The sequence below is a fragment of the Coffea arabica genome, chromosome 5e (assembly GCF_036785885.1).
Source record: "Coffea arabica cultivar ET-39 chromosome 5e, Coffea Arabica ET-39 HiFi, whole genome shotgun sequence".
Lineage (NCBI taxonomy): Eukaryota > Viridiplantae > Streptophyta > Magnoliopsida > Gentianales > Rubiaceae > Coffea > Coffea arabica.
The window spans coordinates 37,924,767-37,944,711 of record NC_092318.1 but is presented as its reverse complement, the minus strand read 5'-3'; the positions used below and the strand labels follow the sequence as shown (position 1 = coordinate 37,944,711).

Sequence of the window (19,945 nt, the reverse complement as noted above, 5' to 3'; positions counted from 1 at the left end):
GACGGAGAGAGTAATTAACTCGCCTTGGGGTACTTGTAACAGGTGGGCTTACGAATAATTCATTTACTGGGCATGGAAATTAACTAGAAAACTTCAACTGTATTGGAGAGGAATGCTGCCAGACGCCAGGGGCAAGGGATCAGAAAGCAAACTTCATGTTTAACCTCCCCAGCACCATCTCTTGAAATAAATCCCCTTATTTAATGGATAATTACAACAGAAACACTCCTATAGAGATGAATTAGTACAAAAGCCTACAAACTTTATTGCGGATTAGTGATGACAGTAGCAAATTATTGAAGATGACAAAAACTAGTATGACTTGACCGCAAGAAGAAACTGGAGCCTCGAGCAATAAATGATGGAGTACGTAACTAATATAGTAAAATAGCAACAATGGTTATGCTACGGAATACACCTTGATTCCTACCCTTCCAGATTTGAAAAACTGCAGAGGCAAAGATTAATATTTTAACTTGATCAGCAAAGATCAGTCTTTCAATGTTGGCACAAACGGTGAATTTCTTCAGCTAGAGCATAGTACCCTCTGTAGGTAAAGCAAAGACACACCGGAGTATAAACTGGACAATCAAAGAACAGACGTTGAATTGATCAGTGGAAGCCTTGCATACACACGCTGATCATCCCCAAAACAACACCCCGATTCCGTAGAAGATCCTCTGTAACGAGCTTCTTTTGCACAGAACCAGAGTATAAAAACACATCGATCATGGGAGATAAGCTTGAGCACTAAACAATAATCCATACAATTAATCTGCTAAAGCCTGCAATATTACATTCACCTGCTTGTTTATAGTGTGCAGGTAATGATGATTGCATTGATCAAACCTGCATTGTTAAAACTTTATTCAGTATGTAAACTGTACACCAATTGGTGCCTACAAGAACTTGTCAAAATCTGCAATACAATTCTTTCATCTGTGTACAGCTTTCAAGTAGTTGACTGTAGATGGAATCTGTACAAAACTTTGTTCATCGTGCAATTAAGTGAAACAGCGATAAAGCTTCATTCTCATCAACCAGCTCTTGATTATGTTCTAAATAATAGGAAACTGATCAGTGCTCTGCAGATAAACCGCTGCAATCTTCGTCCATTTCATCAATATCTTCTTCTTCAAGTACTCCATCATCATTCAATCCATTCACAAATGGATGATGTAACAATGTCTTAGCCGACAGTCTACTCTGAACCATTCTTTCGAGACAACAGTTGAGAAAGCTCTTAGCACTCTGGGACAAATTTCTTGGTTTTTTAGGAACTGCAGCCCCTTTACCAATCTTGTTCAAAACACTCTCCTCATCCATCCCTTCACCCATGCAGGCTTTCCAGTTAACATCTCAAGCATTACACATCCAAGTGACCAAATATCACAAGGGGTTCCTTGCACACCATCCCTTACGGCTTCGGGCGACAGATACATATGAGTGCCGTTAAAGTAATGCTCTAGTTTCCTCTTCTTACTCTTCTGAACTCTTCTAGCAAGCCCGAAATCACAGATATTTGCAATAAATTCTGTATTTGTTTTTCTTGATTTTGGCACAAGCAAGATATTTTCAGGTTTCAATTTCAAATCACAATGCACAAAACCAAGTTCATGAATGTAACTCAATACTTTCAGTATAGACCTAGTAAAACACCTTACCTCGTGTAAGGGCAGTCCCTTGTAGCCCAATTTCTTGATCCTATCTGCAAGCTTTCCACCAGAACCATTCTCTAACGGTAAGTTGTAAACCATTCTGCGATCGCTGCCAATTGTTGTTTCATCACCAAAGCCTGGAATGACATCCGGACAGCCACTGAGATAACTCAATACTTCTCTCTCCTTCTGAAGCGAACTTGAAACCGAAACATCTGCTGATTTCACGGCCATGACTAAAGGAAAGCAACTATAATTGATTGATGAATTTTTGGAAGTGGCAAGATGCACACAACTAAGAGTTCCTTTCCCTAGCACTGGACCTCGCCGCCATGCAACCCCATCTCCATATGTATACTCTTTGATGAGTTTCTTGAGCTTGGTTGTCAGATTCTTGATATCCCCGAATCCTTAACTTCACTTTCATAACTCTTGAGCTGCAATTGCTTGCTGAAACCTGGCTTTGTATTTTTGGATGCAAGAAAGTAGAAAGAAACAAAATAGATGGTATTGCGCTGCGGATCTTAGGTCAAAATCTAGAAGACGGTTTATATCTGCGGCCGATTAAGAATAAGCGTACATAATAGGGTTCATTACAAACGTGATGGTGTATATAGCTGAAGGTGGTCAGTGATTCCAAGGCAGTGGCCAACTTGAAACTCATTAACGGTCCGGAAAATTTTTTTCCTTCTATCTTTTCCTAGTTGAAATAGATCGAAAATTATCTTTGGAAACTACAAGATTTAATCAAGCTATTAATTAATTTAATAAGCTTGGTTTTCGTATATATCCCAATCGAAAACATAGTTTTGGTGGCTAGGTTAAATAGTAGTAATACTCGTTATTGCCAAAATAGTTAAATTTGTCCATCCCATCTTCAAAATGTTTCAAGTGAGTCCAATAAAATTTTGAGATGAAGTTTATTGGTACATGACATATTTAAATTTGATTTTCCACCCAAAACATTTTATGCAATTTTAACACCAGATTAATGAATTTAATGTATACTTTTTTCTCTTGCAGCATTTTTTTAACACCAAATTAAAAAAATTCCCGTTGGGTTTTAAAACGTTAGTACATCAAAGAGTACTATTAATTAACATGCTTTTAAAGTTTTAAAAACTGAGAAATTATTCATTAAGTCAATGCATCATGTCATCCAATAAAAATTGGCCTATTAGGAAAGAAAAGCATTTTTTTCCAATGATTTTTCTAACGGGTGCCCATAGGCATTTGTTAAGATATATTTCAAGTGTTATATTTTTGAAAATATATGATTAATTAGGAAAAGTAAATAAATACAAAGGAGGCTACGCAAGATTAAATAGGAAAAGTATATAAATGTAAGAGATGTTAATAATTGTTAGTATGTGTATACATATGGTAGATTAGATGAATATTAGCTGTGTTAACGACTACCTTTAGGGCACTCGTTAGAAAAACCTTTTCTCCAATATTTACACCATTGAAAATGGTAATTCACATACAACACCTACATTTATTCGAGTGTTAAATGTTGTCCCATTTAATGTTGTTTGTAGGTCCTTAACGTCCAGCTCTTTAAAGGGCTTGACTAATGAGTGGTGAGGGCTTGACTAACGTCCTTCGCACTAAGTTTTAAAAATCTAAAAACCCCATTTTCTGTAAGTATATATATCATTTATCATAGAGGATATTAGGCATCAATCCCATAGAGAAAATTCTCAATTACTGATGATATTTAAACTCCTTTATTATTAGATTATCACATGTGCAGGATATTAAATTTACATTGTAATATGTCATGAACAAGAAACAAAAATAACAATAAAGAGCTCTTAGCGTTATGAAAGTCCTAACTACTCTTGCAAGTGAAATTAGAAGTTAATTAAATTTCATTACCTTGGTTAAATTATAATGTAATTTCCTAATATATGCGACACCTGCTCTCGCTAGTATATTGACCATATCTATAACTAATCAATGGCTACTCTCATAGATAAAAAAAAGTAACTATAACTTCCTTACATCTATGAAGTTACGTGAAATTAACCACTAAGACTAGAAGAGTGCACCTCTACTCTCGTGAGAGTTTTTCTTAGGTTTAATACTTCCTTGAACTACGATTAAATTTCAATTATCATTGCAAGCTTTGACAAGTGTCTATATTACCTAATAATTTGTTATATTTTAGTTTATTTATAGCTAATTTTGAGCTCCTAAAACAATGTGAATGACCATTTTGACAATATCTGATATCCTTGAGTAACTTTGAGAAGATTTGTGAATTTGTCCCTTTTACTTGTTAAAGTTTGTCATTTTTGATAGGGACGAATGAGTAAGGACAATATGGGGTTGTTTAGAAAAAGTCATCACTGGATTGAATGAGAGTATACGGAGCCAGATTGTGAATTTCGAGTCAAATACCAAATCAGATATCCGTTAGAAGGTTTTGCAAGAGAAAGAGTGTTGAGCAGTATACAACATCGAATTGAAGAAGTGAAGCCAGATAATTGCTCCAAATACTCGTCAGAGGATTTTTCGAAGAAGAGTGTTTAGATCGGATAGTGATATTCGCTTTAGATATCGCATTGGATACTTTGGCGGGAAAAATCTGCAACTTACACAACTTTTCATCCTTCTTTCTTGCAGCATCTAACTAGCTTTCCAATGCTTTAAAAATCATCTAAAGGAGCTTTGTAGACTGAGATATGACTAAAATACTGAAGACTGGTCAATTGTGTTTTCAACTTTGGACAACAGTGTTAAATTTTGGTATTTCGACCTTTTGACTGAGAAAACGGCTGAATTGGATTCTGATGTCTTCATACCAAATTTAGATCTATCTCTTAGTTTCAAAATGGTATAAAGATCATCTCAATCCAATCTATGTAGCTCCAGATATAGTCAAAATATGAAAATGTGTCTAAGTTGTCAACGCTGACTTTTCTTGATTCTTTTGTCCTCAAATTACATTTCTCCTTTTACACTTCATATTTTATTTTCATCACTTTAATCCATCTTCAATCATCCAAATATCTTCTCAATGCACTTTCATTTGACGATTGAATAATTAAATCTACAAAATATGAAGTTTTTACCATAAAAAATCAATAGAAATGCAATGTTAGCCACTTTAACATAAAATGTAGATTTTTACCAAACCTTAGTTATTTTAGTTATAAAACTAAATAATCAAACCAAATTAACTAATAAAATGCACTTAAAAATACGTAAAATAAACCCTTATCAATGAATAGCAATCTTTTTGAAAGCAAGTGACAAGGACCTCAACGTCAAAAATTAACAGTGACTTTGTTCAAAATATGAGTGAAATTGGAACAAATATGCATGGGTTAAGTAGTAGAACTCAGCTGAGCTCAAGAGTCAGGAGGTAAGGATTCAACGAATCAGACATGCATTATAGATTGAAAAAAATCATGATTTCTCAATGAAACCAAAGACCAAATTATAAAGTACAATGATATTCAAAACCACTAAAGTCATCCAACTCATTCGATCATGCCGTATAAGGCCACCTTCGTTTAAGGAAGTGTTTATATACCAAATATCCACTATCCTCTCAAATGCATTATTGTCAGATTGGGGTAAGTGGATATAAAGAATTCTTAGCAGGCCAGTAATACTAAAACTAGAACTTTGATTTGACAAAATTATCCTTAAAAGGTGTCCATTAATTAACATTAATACACTGGCCACGGTTAATTTCAGTAAAATTTGTAATTGTCCGTGTGCAGTTCACTGATTATTTGTCTGATATCATGATTTTGGATTTTTTTTTTAATGGTTCTTAGTGGAAATATAATGTACTTCACTACACCGAAATATACCCTCCTTACTAATCGTCGACATATTTTATGTAATTTATCTTTTGTTCTTTTAGACGATTACTATTTTAAATTGCACTCTTCCTAGAAACTCAAGGAACTCGTCTTAACAAGTTAACCTACAGGGCACCCTTTATACAAATTTCATTTGGAGGAAGAAAGTCAATTTTACAGCAATTAATGAAACAAAGAGACGTCTTCCCTCCTCCGTGTGCACTATTTTTGTCATTAAAAAATATAACTCTTTTTTTTTATAATAAAATAGAATAATTTTATTAATCAGGAGATCGAATCTGCAACAAGTGCAGGACAAATAAAAGATGGAGGAGAGTCTCTCCATATACAAGAGTCTGCAAGATTAATACCATACTTGGCAAAGTTATGAGCTGGAACATTAAACGACCTAGGAATCCATGAAACTTCCCAACACATGAAATCTTGACATAAGACAATGGTATCATCAATCAACAAGCCACATGATGAATCATCAGATTCCAAACACTCTAGCATTTTGATGACTTTTTGTGAATCTCCTTCCAAAACGATCTTATCGAAACCCAAAGATTGCAGTAGCTGAGTAGCATGTTTGGCCGCATATGATTCAACCACATTTGGTTCCAATATCCCAAGAATTTTCTTGGAGAGGCCAGCAATGAAACTTCCTTTATCATCCCGGATAATGACACCAACCCCTGATGATTTATCCTCCAGAAACACAGCTCCATCAAAGTTCGCCTTAACAAAACCTGCTTTGGGTCGTGTCCAATGACCTATCGATAACCTTGATTGGGGAGAGGCAAGTGTATGGCACTTATCTTTGGAGTTTGCTTCATGGAATTGATTTAGGAATGCTATGGATAGGGAGACCAAGCTCAGAGGATCTCTGTAGGGCCCATCAAAGGTTGCTCCATTCCGATTATTCCATAAATTCCAAAGAATAACCCCCGCCAATTCCATCTCTTTGCTTGATAGTCGCAAAAGCTGGTTGGGAAGCTAAGACGTAATCTGATCAGCCGATTGCAGTTGAATTTTCTGGCTTAAGAAACTAAGCGCCCACGTTTGCACCGCTACAGGACAAGTTAAGAAGGTATGATCCACATCATCAACTGGAGCGAGACATAACAGGCAAGAGGTATCTAAATGGAGCCCTTTAGTATTGAGTTTTGTGCTGGTTGGCAGTATATCTTTACATGCCCTCCATAAGAAAATTTTAATTTTCTCAGGAAGCTTCAAGTGCCAAAGCCGAGCCCAAACACTTTGCTTTAAAGCACTACTACTTGATGGCAAATTCTCCCAATTAGAAGATCGCTGCTTGATCAAGTGATATGCACTCTTCACAGTAAAAGATCCATTCTTTGAAAAGTGCCAGATGAGCTTATCCCTATTGTGAGAGTCTCCAATTGGGATGCTTTGAATTAATTCAGTCTCCTCAGGCCAAAAAATTTCCTGCAATAAGTCAACTCGCCAAGTCTTTTGCTCCCAGTCTATTAGGGAATCAACTGTGGAATTCTCGGGCAATGCAGTAGACCGTGACACGATCTTAAAAGTAAATGGCCGTGGAAGCCACCTATCTGACCAGATTTTGATAGACTGGCCAGAACCAACTCGCCATCTGCTTCCTGCCTCAATATACTTCCTGACCTCACATAGTCCGCGCCAAGACCAGGAAGGCCGCGATCCTTCCTGAGCTTGGAAGAAATCAGTATTGGGAAAGTATTTAGCTTTATATACCCGATGAAGAAGGCTAGATGGTTGTGTAGCAATACGCCACGCTTGCTTAGATAACAATGCGAGATTAAAAGTCTTAAGCTGCCTAAAGCCCATTCCTCCATCTTCCTTTCGGTTGCAAAGTTTATCCCAACTAACCCAGTGAATCGGCCTAGCCTTATTTCCATCACCCTACCAAAAATTGCTCATCATTGATTGGATATCCATTAGCAAAGAATCTGGAAATTTGAAACAAGACATCGAATATGTGGGAATTGCCTAAACAACTGCTTTCAACAACACTTCCTTTCCCCCTTTTGATAACCGTTGTTCATTCCATCCTTGAATTCGTTGCCAAATTCTATCCTTGATAGAAGAGAATACCTCACGCTTGGAGCGTCCAATAATGGTGGGAAGACCAAGATATTTTTCATGTGCAACCACTTCTTTAATATTTAGAAACTGAGTGATATCTTGTCGGGTTGAGAAATCTATGTTACTACTGAAAATCACAGCTGATTTCTCAAGATTTATCTCTTGCCCAGAAGCTTCCTTATATAGTTGCAAGATATCCTGAATATGTCGAGCTTCCTGTAGGGTCGCTTTGCCAAATAACAAAGTATCGTCTGCAAATAATAAATGAGAAAGCTTAGGGCCACTCTGACCTATTCGTACTCCTGACAATTTACCACAAGCCTCTGCTTCTTGCAATAGACAGGAAAAAGCCTCTGCACATATAAGAAATAAATACGGAGAAATTGGATCGCCTTGTCTAATGCCCCGTTGTGGTCGTAAATAACCAAATTGAACACCATTCAGCTGAAAAGAATAAGAAACAGTAGAGAAACAACTGGAAATAAGATCAACAAACAAAGGATGAAAACCTAAAGCCAACATCATTCCTTTCAGAAAAGGCCACTCAACCCTATCAAATGCTTTGCTCATGTCTAATTTAATAGACATGGATCCCTCCCTGCCTGCTGACTTTGATTTAAGAGAGTGGTTAACTTCGTAAGCAATCAGGATATTATCTGTAATAAGACGACCAGGAAGAAAAGCAGACTGAAAGGGTGAGAGAATTACTGAAAGAACTTTATTTAATCTATTGGCTATAACCTTAGAAGCTAATCTATAAATTACATTACATAGACTAATCGGACGAAACTGAGTGATATTGGATGGGCATTGGCATTTTGGGATAAGCACAATGTAAGTGAAATTCAATTGATTATCAAAATGCCCGTTGTTCAGGAATTCAAGAACACATTTCACTACATCCTGACTAACAATATGCCAAAATTTCTGATAAAATATTGGGGACATGCCATCAGGACCGGGAGATTTAAAAGGATGCATTTGATTTAAAGCTTGTGTTACCTCAGAGGTTGAGTAAGTTCGCAGAAGCGAATCATTCATTCGTCTAGATACCTTGGGGTGCACCCTTTGCAAAACTGCATCAATTATCTCAGGAGATGGCTTTGAACTGGAAAAAATAGATCCAAAATGGTCTAAGATAATGTGCTCCAGATCATCATGGGAGTTACACCACTGCCCCGCATCATTGAAGAGGCCATTTATCTGATTTTGCTTCCTTCGCTTGGATGCCTGTGCATGGAAAAAAGCTGTATTCCGATCCCCCTCCCGATACCAGTGAGTTTTGCTCCTTTGCTTCCACATAGTATTTTCCCGATCCAAAATGGCCTCTAATTGACTTGTTAAAGTCCCAATGTGAGACTTAACAGCATCAGAGAGAGTCCCCTGCTGTAGCTTAGCAATCTTTTTCCTTAGGTCGTCTGCTGCAGAACAAACATTACCAAATTTTGATTTGCTCCATTGTAAAAGGCCCATTCGACATTTATCCGTTTTCTTGAACAAATTAACACAAGCATTATCCGCAGATGTACTCTCCCAAGATTGACGAATTACGTTTTCACAATCATCCGCCTTTATCCACATGGCTTCGAACCTAAAACGTCTATGTCTCTTCGCCTCATTTGTAGTCTTTGAAGATTTAAAGAAGTTCTCGAAACTAAAAACTAGAGGCAAATGATCAGAGAATATAGAGTGCACATGCTTGAGTTTTGAATCAGGGAATAAGTTCACAAAATCTTGATTTGCACAAGCGCGATCAAGTCTCGCTCTAATTGTCTTTGGATATGTCCGACTATGGCACCATGTATAAGTGAAACCTTCATAGCCCACATCATGCAGATTACTATCCATCAAGGCCTGACGAAAATGCATGATTTGCTAGTTATTTCGTGGACCAGAACCTTCAAATTCGCTTTGGCTGAGGACCTCATTATAATCACCAATACAAAGCCAGGGGAGCCGAGATTGGGAGCTTAGTTGGCGAAGAGAGTCCCAGGAATATTTTCGCTTTGAAGCATCAGGGTGTCCATAGAAGCCAGTTAAACGCCATGTGTAATTTGGCATATGAACATTGGCATCAATAAAATTACTTGCGAATCGGTTCAATGATATGTCAAGATCTTTTTTCCACAGGAGAGCTAACCCACCAGAGGTGCCCTGCGCATCCACACCAATACCAAACCATCCAAATTGTTGCTTCAGTTTCTCCACGAAACTACTAGAGCACTTAGTTTCTATCAAAAAAATAACTGAAAGTCTTTCTCTCCGGATAAGACTCCGGAGTTCATGAACTGTGCGGAGGTTTTTCAACCCCCGACAGTTCCAACTTAAAAGCCTCATGGCTCTTGGCGGGGCTGGTAACCAGCCTCCGCCGTTGAAATACCGTGTGATGCAGTTGAACCAGATCTCCTAGATTTCTTGGAAAGAGAAACATCCTCCATATCAACATCATCAGAGAGGGAAAAATTATTAGGACGTTTCACCTTGTTGCCTAATAACCTTGTATGAAAAGTCTGTTCCATAGATGACATCAAACCTGATTGGGGACTGTCAGTGCTCTTTCTCCGTTTGAATGTACTAGCCAGAGCCCGGAGATTATGGATATCCGAATGTTTTTTGTGCTCTCTTAGGGGTGCATCAACTAGGAAGAGTTTCGCTGTTTTGAGAAGTGTGGAGGAGCTGCCTGTAGTTGGGGTATGTTGTAGGAGTTTGCTGGGTAAAGTTGGGGAAGTAGTTGGGAGGGTTGGATTAGGGGTAGGGAAATTGGGATTTATGTTTTCAGATGGTTGGGTATGCGCAGGAGTGGAGTTAGGATTATTGGATGTTGTATGAATAGGCAGCTCAGATGAGGAGGGAATGGGGTCAGAAATTACGGAGGGTATAGTAGGGACAATAGCTTGTAATTGGCTACTCCTGGGTTGAGTGAGAGTCAGATTTGGCAATTGGCTTGAGGTAGGAAGAGAAGCAGAGAATTTGTCCTGAATTATTTGGGCTTCTGGTTGGACTAGCAGAGTGAAAGAAGCTTTAGGTGCTTTGTTTCGGGTGTTGGTTTGGACTGGTATGTTGTTATCCAAAGGGGCAGACAGTCTTGGTTTATTGTGCGGTGTAACGGGGAGGCGAGAAGAGTCATCGGTGGGCTGGGTTGAAGAGGCAGGGGATTTTTTGGTTGTCCATTTAGCTGTTGTATTCCTTGCATTGGGTTGGGTAGGATCCGTAGTATCAGAGGTAGAGGCAGAAGATTTACCTTTGATTAGGTCCTGATGTCTCTCCAGATCATTATCCAAAGGGTCGGATTGGGTATGATCAGAATTTGAAAATTCAAGGCAGTCAGGTGATGAGGATGCAGTTGATCTCTTTCCCTTATCTGTTCCTTGTCGCACGCGATTCTCATTATCGCTTATCGTTACAGCTGGCCGAGAGCGTTGTTGGCCGGAAAATGATTTTTCCGTTTTAGCTCGAAGCCATCCTCCATATTGCGGATCCCCAGTGTCATAGGTTGCTGCATCAAGCTTCAATTCACAATCCCGATCGCCGTGGCCAATTCTTCCACAGTAGAAGCATAATATAGGAAGCCTTTCATATTGAAAGAGCACCTTATGTACTTTGCCTTCAATGAACAGATGCATTACTCGCTTAAGAGGAGATTCTAGGTGAATCTTCACACGGATACGCAGGAACTTTCCCCAGGCAAACAAGTCACCTCTTTGTTCAAAGCCTTCATAGACCCCTAACTTATTTCCCAGGTATTCTGCTGTTTTGGCATTCATCCAACTCAATGGAAGATTATATACACGCACCCAAAAGGAGCAGGTATCGAGTTTCATGTTGGTTGACTGGACGTTGCCGATATAATCACTGATGACCAGTAGATTATCATCAAAACACCATGGGCCACCAGAGAAAACTTTTTTCTTATCAAGCATGTCATTAAACTTAAAAAGAAAAAGGTTATCCCCCAATGAAGTGTGGGTGAGACCCTTGGATGGGTTCCAAACCTTCTTCGTAGTAGCCATCAGCGCTTCACCATTGAATTGCTTTCTGGTAAATAGTTTGCCTAAGATGCACAACTCGCTGAGAGAATCATCAATATCGTCCGCATCGCCCGGCAATAAATGTACTTCTTCTTCATCATCCCGAAGGCGTAGGTTTTCACACATTCTTTCCAGTTCTTCAGCCATGGAAGCCGGGACAAATGATACAATCTCGAAAGGAGCACAAAAGGTATAGGACTGCTGAATGAATCACATTCTGCAAACCTGCATGACCCAAAGACAATGAAAGTTTTATTTTCGAAAAAACTGAAACCCAAACAGAGAAAACTTAATTCACGGAGAAAAGTATGACAAACGGGAATCCAATTGAGTGATAGCTGGGATGCAAACTGATTGAAGATAGAATAGATTAGTTGTTTGGGGAGGTTAAAACAGGGACAGAAAGTGCTGAACTTCCACTAGGAACTAGGGAAGAGAGCAGCCTGCACTAGCAGGGAGAAAACCCACAGAGAGCAAAGCTTCTCATGGGAGACCCCCAAGTTGAAGACTAAAGAAGCATGTTTCCAAAACCAGAATTCTGAATTAACTCAGAATTCTGAATTGACCAAGATCATCTAACATTTCCTTTTCTTAAAAAGAAAACATTGCACAAAAAATATAACTCTTAAACACTTAGAATTTGCTGATTCGCAACAAACTTTACCGTAAACTTTTCCTCTTGACCTTATCTTATCCATTACACAATCTATATTCATAAAAATTTTACTGCAAGAAGTGACTTCTTTTCATCAAACTTTCTTTTTAATTTCTAGAATTAGAATGGATTTGTGATCATCTACACTGAATAAATAGAGATATCTAATTTGACCTACCACTTTCTTTTAAAGTACTAAAAGCAATTAGGATTGTATACTAAAAGCTAATGAATTTCAGAAAACGAAAGTTCATTATTATATTTAGGCTAATGAGACTGACGGATTTTCAATATAGGTGCAAGGTAAATCCAAAATATATCCGTTTGATTACAAATATACAGGTATTAAAAAGGGCATAAATCAAGTAGATCCCACAAGGAGCCAATAGTGCAAGTACTAGATCCTTACTTATTCTATTATTTAGAGTAATTATCAATAGAATCTAAAGAAATCACAATTACTTACTAACTAACTTACTCAACTAGATAACTTGCAAGAAAACAATGGAAAAAATCCACTAAATACTTGAGGCTAGGGTGTAGAATGCACTTATGGCATAAAAGATACAAGTGAATAAATTTACCTCTTGTTACTACTCTTGTTTAACTAAGGATTCATTTCCAAATTTACCAAAACTTATTCTCATGATGTAGTGGCTTAGATTAGACTAGTTTTCTCTATTCTCATGATGAATAACCAGATCTACCCTTTTGTTCTTCATGAAATGTAAGGATAATCCACTTAAGTGCATCTCTCTTCTCATAAGTCTACTTCTTAAACTCCATTTATGTTATTCCATCATTATTACTAATTTTTATTGAATAACAACAACCAAAAATTTGCTATTGGTGATCAAGAAACAACAAGTGATAAACATGCATAAATGGATAAGTTAATACAAGAGGTAACAAGTCGTATTCAACTCATATCCAATAGCCACAAGGTTCATCTACTATCTAGATCTAGAAATTTAGCTACTCATGTGATATAAGATAAGAAAGAACATAACTTCATTGCATAAACACATAATAAATCACAAGTAAAGAGATAGATAAAGAAAGATTAGCCAAGATGCTGAACAAGCTCCCAAGATCTTCTATTTGTTCAACAAATGAGTTGTACAATGAAGTCTCCAATTGTTTCTTACAAGCTTCTAACTAGAGAGAATAAGAAAAGGCTATAACTAAGCTCTCTTCCTAATAACCAAGAACTCCTCTCTATTCTAATGATTCTTACATATATAGTATTAAGAGAGTCAAACAATGTCAAATGAAATGACGTAAAGCTTCCTTTTCACTTCCCTAAATATTCTTAAGCATGTGTAGCCGAAATTTTATGCTGGAATTGAGTTAGAAAGTGGTGTAAAATAGGGCAAGTTATAGAGCAAGTTGTAGAGAAATAGGGGAGAATATGCAACCTAAGCTCGCGTATTCAGAGATCACGTTTTCTTTTCAGTGACGTTTCCTTAGTTTCTATTCCAATTCACTACTAGGATCACAAGCAAGTAGCCTGATAAGTGACTAATTTACGTAATAATTGTATGACATTTTATATTATTTTTAGTCACTTTGGTTATATTATTGGAAGAATATGAATCATTTTGGCTATAATTGGTGAATAAATGTTTTTAAGTGATTAAATGAGGTTTTTATCACTTTTTACTTGGATTTTGTGTATTTTGACAGTTTTGACACATTTTCGTATTTCGGCTATAACTTGAGTTACAATGATCGGATTGGGATGATTCTTGAACCCATTTGAAGATAAGAGATAGATCTACAACTTTGGTGAAGACATCTAAATCCAGTTTGAAGGTTTTCCAGGTCAAAATGCCGAATTACAATAGCAAATTTCTACTGGTCGAAGCTGGAACAGGGTAATGAGCAGGCAAGGGTATTTCAGTCATATCTCAGCCTACACAGATCCAAATGAGGTGATTCTTGATGCATTAGAAAGATAACTCAAAAGGCTATAACTTTTGTGTTTTAGACATGAGCTGGTTCAGCCTCTAACATCAAGAAAAGATTGGTTGAAGTTGGGACAAAAACAGAGCAAGTGATCCACACTCGGATCCACTATTCATCCGAACCCTCGGTTGTTTCTGGGTTAGTGGATCCGAGCTCGGATCCATACGGATCCGAGGTACTGTAGCAGCTCGGATCACTGGTCAGAAAAGGCTGCTCTGTACGCGTAAAACTCAATTTCACCCCCACCAACTCACATGCGATGCTATACATGTGAGAAACATTCCCAACTGTAAAAGGGAGATGTAGGCCTCATTTCTTGACCACCTTTCATCATAAAATAGCCAAATTCATTGCAAAAAGAAAAAAGGGAGTTCATAGCAGAAAAATGGAGAGTGAGCTACGGGAGAAAGCTTGAAGCTGCAGAAATGTAGTTTTTTCATCTCCCTAGTGTTAGTTTAGCTTAGTATAGAGTAGTGTAGCTTTTCCATTCTTGTTTATTATCTAGATTAGGATGAAGATGGAGGATGAAGAAGGCAAGGAAGAAAGCTCATGTGACAAGGGTTGTATTCCTTCCAAACTCTTTATCTTTTGTATTTGATTCCAAGTTTAGTTAATATACAAGTTCTGGATTTTGTGTTCAATATGTGTTTCTAAAGTTTATACCTTGGGTTTGGTTGAACTTTCTATAATTGTTAGTGTTTATTATTTGGTTATTTGACTGCTATGATTTGAGCAAGTTATTTAGCACTTTAGCTCTTGAAATCATGATTAATCTGGTACCATTAATTGTGATTATCTAAGGTGTTGTTTCTGCAATGAAAATTGAGATTTAACACTAGTTCAAGAAGTGCTAAACATAGGGAGTACACTCACGAAAGTAGAGGTGCACTTATGTGGTTTTTAGTGATTCATTTCATGTAATTTCATTGAAGAAATGAACTTGTAGCTAATTTCATAACCATGAAAATAGGTATGGATTAGTTATGAGTATAATTGATTCACTACGAAAGTAGGATTCAAATGCATAAGGAAATTACACCATAATTAGCCTAGATGTAGTATTCAATGATCCAAATATAGCACTTGCATGAGTAGTTAGGGATACCACAACCCAAGGAGCTTTCATTTGTTATTTTGTATAATTTCAGTAGGTTTAATTTGTTATAATTCATTGATAGTCTAAATAATAGAGAAGCTTTAGTAGTACCGGTAATTGCAATCTTCCTTGTGGGATCGACCCTTAATACCCTATACTCGCTCACGATTCGTATACTTGCGATAAATCGCGTGTGGGGTATTTAGGAGTTTATAAATGTAAAACTTGATTAGGATGAGCTTAATTGTATATGTATACTCCGCGCACGTCAAGTTTTTGGCGCCCTTGCCGGGGAAGATTTGGCAATATCGGTGTGAAGAATAACTTTATTAGTTTAGACATTTTATTAGTTATTGTGTGAATGTTATTTTCTGTCATTTTAGTATTTTTTATGTGTATGTGTTTTATCACCTATTCTTCTTACTAATTTTGCTCTTAAGTTGTTTAAAAGCAATTTTAGGTGATGAGAAGGGTAGGACAATTTGGAGGACAATGCTTGAGAAGTGGAAGATTGGTAATGGATGGTTACCAAGTGCAAAGCTCCTTTAATAGAGGTAACCAAGAATTTACTGAATGTATATCTTTTGAAGATGGTTTAAGGTGCTTAAAGGCAAAATTTGATGTAATTAAGTTACAAGTTCAAATGGACACCATGATGCATGAAATTGAGCAAGGGAGGAATGTTAATGCTTTCAATTCTTATCATGTGATTTGTGACTTGTGTGGAGGTTATCATGCTATTAATACATGTATGCAAGCACAAAATGTGGATTATTATGATGAATTAGAGCATTACAATCCTTGTTTTGATCAATATAGTGCTAATTGGAGCAATTCTCCTGCTTATGGTTGGAATAATCAATGTACTTATAGTGATAATTCATATTTTTATGATCACCAACCTGAAAGTGTCCAATATGAATCAAAACCATCTTGGGAGTTGGCAATAGAAAGAGTAGCTAATGATTCTAAGCCATCTTGGGAGTTAGCTTTAGAAAAGCTAGCAAATGCAACTTCCGACCGTTTTGATAGGATTGAGGAAAGAATAGATGAATTAGCTTCTCACTTTGGTAGAATACATGAGCAATTGAATGTATTGTGTGAAGTTATTTCTTCTAATAATTTGCAAAATGATCCTAGCATGAATCGTGGAAATGTTGTATGTGAAAATGGATTGCATTTGGATGAAAATGATGAATCTCAATTATATTTCAATGAGCAAATATCCATTTCACATGATAATACCTTTGAAACTAACTTTGAGCCTCAAGAGGTGAGTTTTAATGACTCATTTTTCACCCCTCTTGAGGAGTGCATTGAAAGTATAGGTTCTAAGGGTATTGCTGCCCAAGATACTCTCATGACATTTCCTTTGGTAAATTCTCAAGTGGTGCATATTCAAGGTAATATCTATGAAACACTTGGAATAGGTAAGTCACTTCCATTTCTCACATCATTAGTTCATGTGGCTTTTTCTATTAAGTCACCTTACAATGATCCACCAAGGCCTAAAATGGTGGATTATTCGTTAACTAAGCCTCCTTGAAAAATGAGGTGATATAGTCAAGCTATTGACTTTAAAGAAGCGCTTATTGGGAGGCAACCCAATGCTTGTTTAAGTTGGTGTTACTTTGGAGTGATTTTATGTTTAAAGTATAAGTTTGAGTTATTTTGTTATTTTTCATTTGTAGGTTTTGGAAAAAGATGCAAAAGTGACCAAATGAGGTGAAAAAGGCGAAGTTTGATCAAAGATCTCAATACCTCAAATTCAGTAATTGTGAATTTTGATGCATTAAAGAGGTTTAGAATGCATGTTTAGATCATTTTACATGTGCGTGAATGATTTATTTTGACATAGAAATGATCTAGGGTGTATTTTGAATAATTGAGGTCAAACTGAAAATTGCAAAAATTCTGCAATAAGTGCAGATTCAATGGATCCAAGGCCTCGGATCCATATGGATCCAAGGCCTCGGATCCACTTCTGCAATCAGAGAAAAACTTCGAGCTTCTTGATCCGAGCTCGGATCCATATGGATCCGAGGCCTCGGATCCACTTCTGCAATCAGAAAAAATTTGAGCTTCTTGATCCGAGCTCACTTATCATGATCCGACATCGGATCCTTTCAAAAACGACCTCGGATCCTTTCCAAACGAAGCCTCGGACCACTTTTCTTCATTCTTCCCTCTTTTTCCTCCTTCAACTCCACTTTTCTTCTTGTTGGTTGCAAGCTTTTATTCTTAAGAATTGTATTTTTGTTTTTTTTTCAAGGTGCATTAATTGAAGTCTCCATTCTTTCAAGTAAAGTTGGAAATTCATCACTTGGACATGGATTCGGATTGCGCAAGTCATAAGGGGAGTATTTTCTTTTACTCTTTCTTTATTTTCCTTTTCTCACATTGAGGACAATGTGAAGTTTAAGTGTGGGGGAGGAAATATGTGAACTTGCATTCTAATGCTATGTGATGATATTTTGTGGATTTAAATGCTTAGAAATATTGGAATTGTGTTTGAATTATTTGCCATGTGGATAATTTGCCTGAAATTGGGTTTGTTGGCAGGGAGTTTTCTTCCATTTATATGGGGAAACTCCGTCAAAATTTGTCTAACATCTTGTCCAATATGTCACTATGGCCCAAAAGTTCTTCAAATTTTTGCATTTTCATTCAAAAAGGGCTAATTTGTTCCAACTTTAAATGTTTTTATTCTTCCAATTGTTGAAACTTTATGTGTATTTTGGAAGGTTTAGTCCTCATTTAACTTGGAAATAGTTATTATGCAATTAGAATTTTTACATTTTAGAAAGTATATTTGGTAAAGTGAGGAAAATTATGCCTATAATTTTACATGTTTAATGAGATTTCTTCTCTTTACTTAATTTTGCAAGTAAGTGATTGACATAGTTGATAAAAGGTTATATTCCTCCTTTGATTAGTCTTATATATTTTCTAAGAGGGAATATCTATTTATTGTCCTTTAGTTTAAAAAAAAAAAAAAAAAAAAAGAGAAGAAAAGAAAGAAAAAATTATTCTACTCCAATGATTTTTGTACCGAGTAACCGGGGGTTGGCATCTACAAATGTCGATTTTCGCGTAAAAAGGTACTTGAATTAAGAGTATGCATTGCAACTTGAATAAGTGAAATGTTGAGTAACCGGGAATCTTCACCTAAAAGTGTCGATTTTCGCGTAAAAAGGCATTCTCACTAATTAAGTAAAATTAGTATGAATAAATCCCTCTTAGATGTAAAATTTTGAGAAAAGGATGATTATAGGAGGAGGAAGGCTATAAATCGACTATGTGGGTTGCTTATTTGTGAAATTAGGTTAGGGTAAGAGATTAAGTTTAACTTGTTGAATTTAGGGTATAATTATCTTTCCTTTACTTGATATTATGAGTATTTAGTGTGAATTGAATAATTATATAATAATTATTTTCCAAGTCTTGAGGAATTAAATTGGACAAAGTGCATATATTGTTTCACCTCTTGAATCATTGCATTTGATTATGTGTGAATTGCTTGAGGACAAGCAATGATTTAAGTGTGGGGGAGTTTGATAAGTGACTAATTTACGTAATAATTGTATGACATTTTATATTATTTTTAGTCACTTTGGTTATATTATTGGAAGAATATGAATCATTTTGGCTATAATTGGTGAATAAATGTTTTTAAGTGATTAAATGAGGTTTTTATCACTTTTTACTTGGATTTTGTGTATTTTGACAGTTTTGACACATTTTCGTATTTCGGCTATAACTTGAGTTACAATGATCAGATTGGGATGATTCTTGAACCCATTTGAAGATAAGAGATAGATCTACAACTTTGGTGAAGACATCTAAATCCAGTTTGAAGGTTTTCCAGGTCAAAATGCCGAATTACAATAGCAAATTTCTACTGGTCGAAGCTGGAACAGGGTAATGAGCAGGCAAGGGTATTTCAGTCATATCTCAGCCTACACAGATCCAAATGAGGTGATTCTTGATGCATTAGAAAGATAACTCAAAAGGCTATAACTTTTGTGTTTTAGACATGAGCTGGTTCAGCCTCTAACATCAAGAAAAGATTGGTTGAAGTTGGGACAAAAACAGAGCAAGTGATCCACACTCGGATCCACTATTCATCCGAACCCTCGGTTGTTTCTGGGTTAGTGGATCCGAGCTCGGATCCATACGGATCCGAGGTACTGTAGCAGCTCGGATCACTGGTCAGAAAAGGCTGCTCTGTACGCGTAAAACTCAATTTCACCCCCACCAACTCACATGCGATGCTATACATGTGAGAAACATTCCCAACTGTAAAAGGGAGATGTAGGCCTCATTTCTTGACCACCTTTCATCATAAAATAGCCAAATTCATTGCAAAAAGAAAAAAGGGAGTTCATAGCAGAAAAATGGAGAGTGAGCTACGGGAGAAAGCTTGAAGCTGCAGAAATGTAGTTTTTTCATCTCCCTAGTGTTAGTTTAGCTTAGTATAGAGTAGTGTAGCTTTTCCATTCTTGTTTATTATCTAGATTAGGATGAAGATGGAGGATGAAGAAGGCAAGGAAGAAAGCTCATGTGACAAGGGTTGTATTCCTTCCAAACTCTTTATCTTTTGTATTTGATTCCAAGTTTAGTTAATATAC

The 19,945-nt window shown here is 36.7% G+C and overlaps 1 protein-coding gene and 1 pseudogene across 1 annotated transcript; both read right to left on the bottom strand.

Annotated features, from left to right (window-relative positions):
• Window positions 1-1,077: 1,077 nt before the first annotated feature.
• On the bottom strand, window positions 1,078-2,322 carry LOC113687296 (mitogen-activated protein kinase kinase kinase 20-like; annotated as a pseudogene).
• A 3,442-nt stretch (window positions 2,323-5,764) lies between these two features.
• On the bottom strand, window positions 5,765-6,442 carry LOC113687295 (uncharacterized). The gene has a single exon (XM_027204938.1). The coding sequence runs from the start codon at window positions 6,440-6,442 to the stop codon at window positions 5,765-5,767; it is 678 nt and encodes a 225-aa protein (XP_027060739.1).
• Between the last annotated feature and the right edge of the window lie 13,503 nt (window positions 6,443-19,945).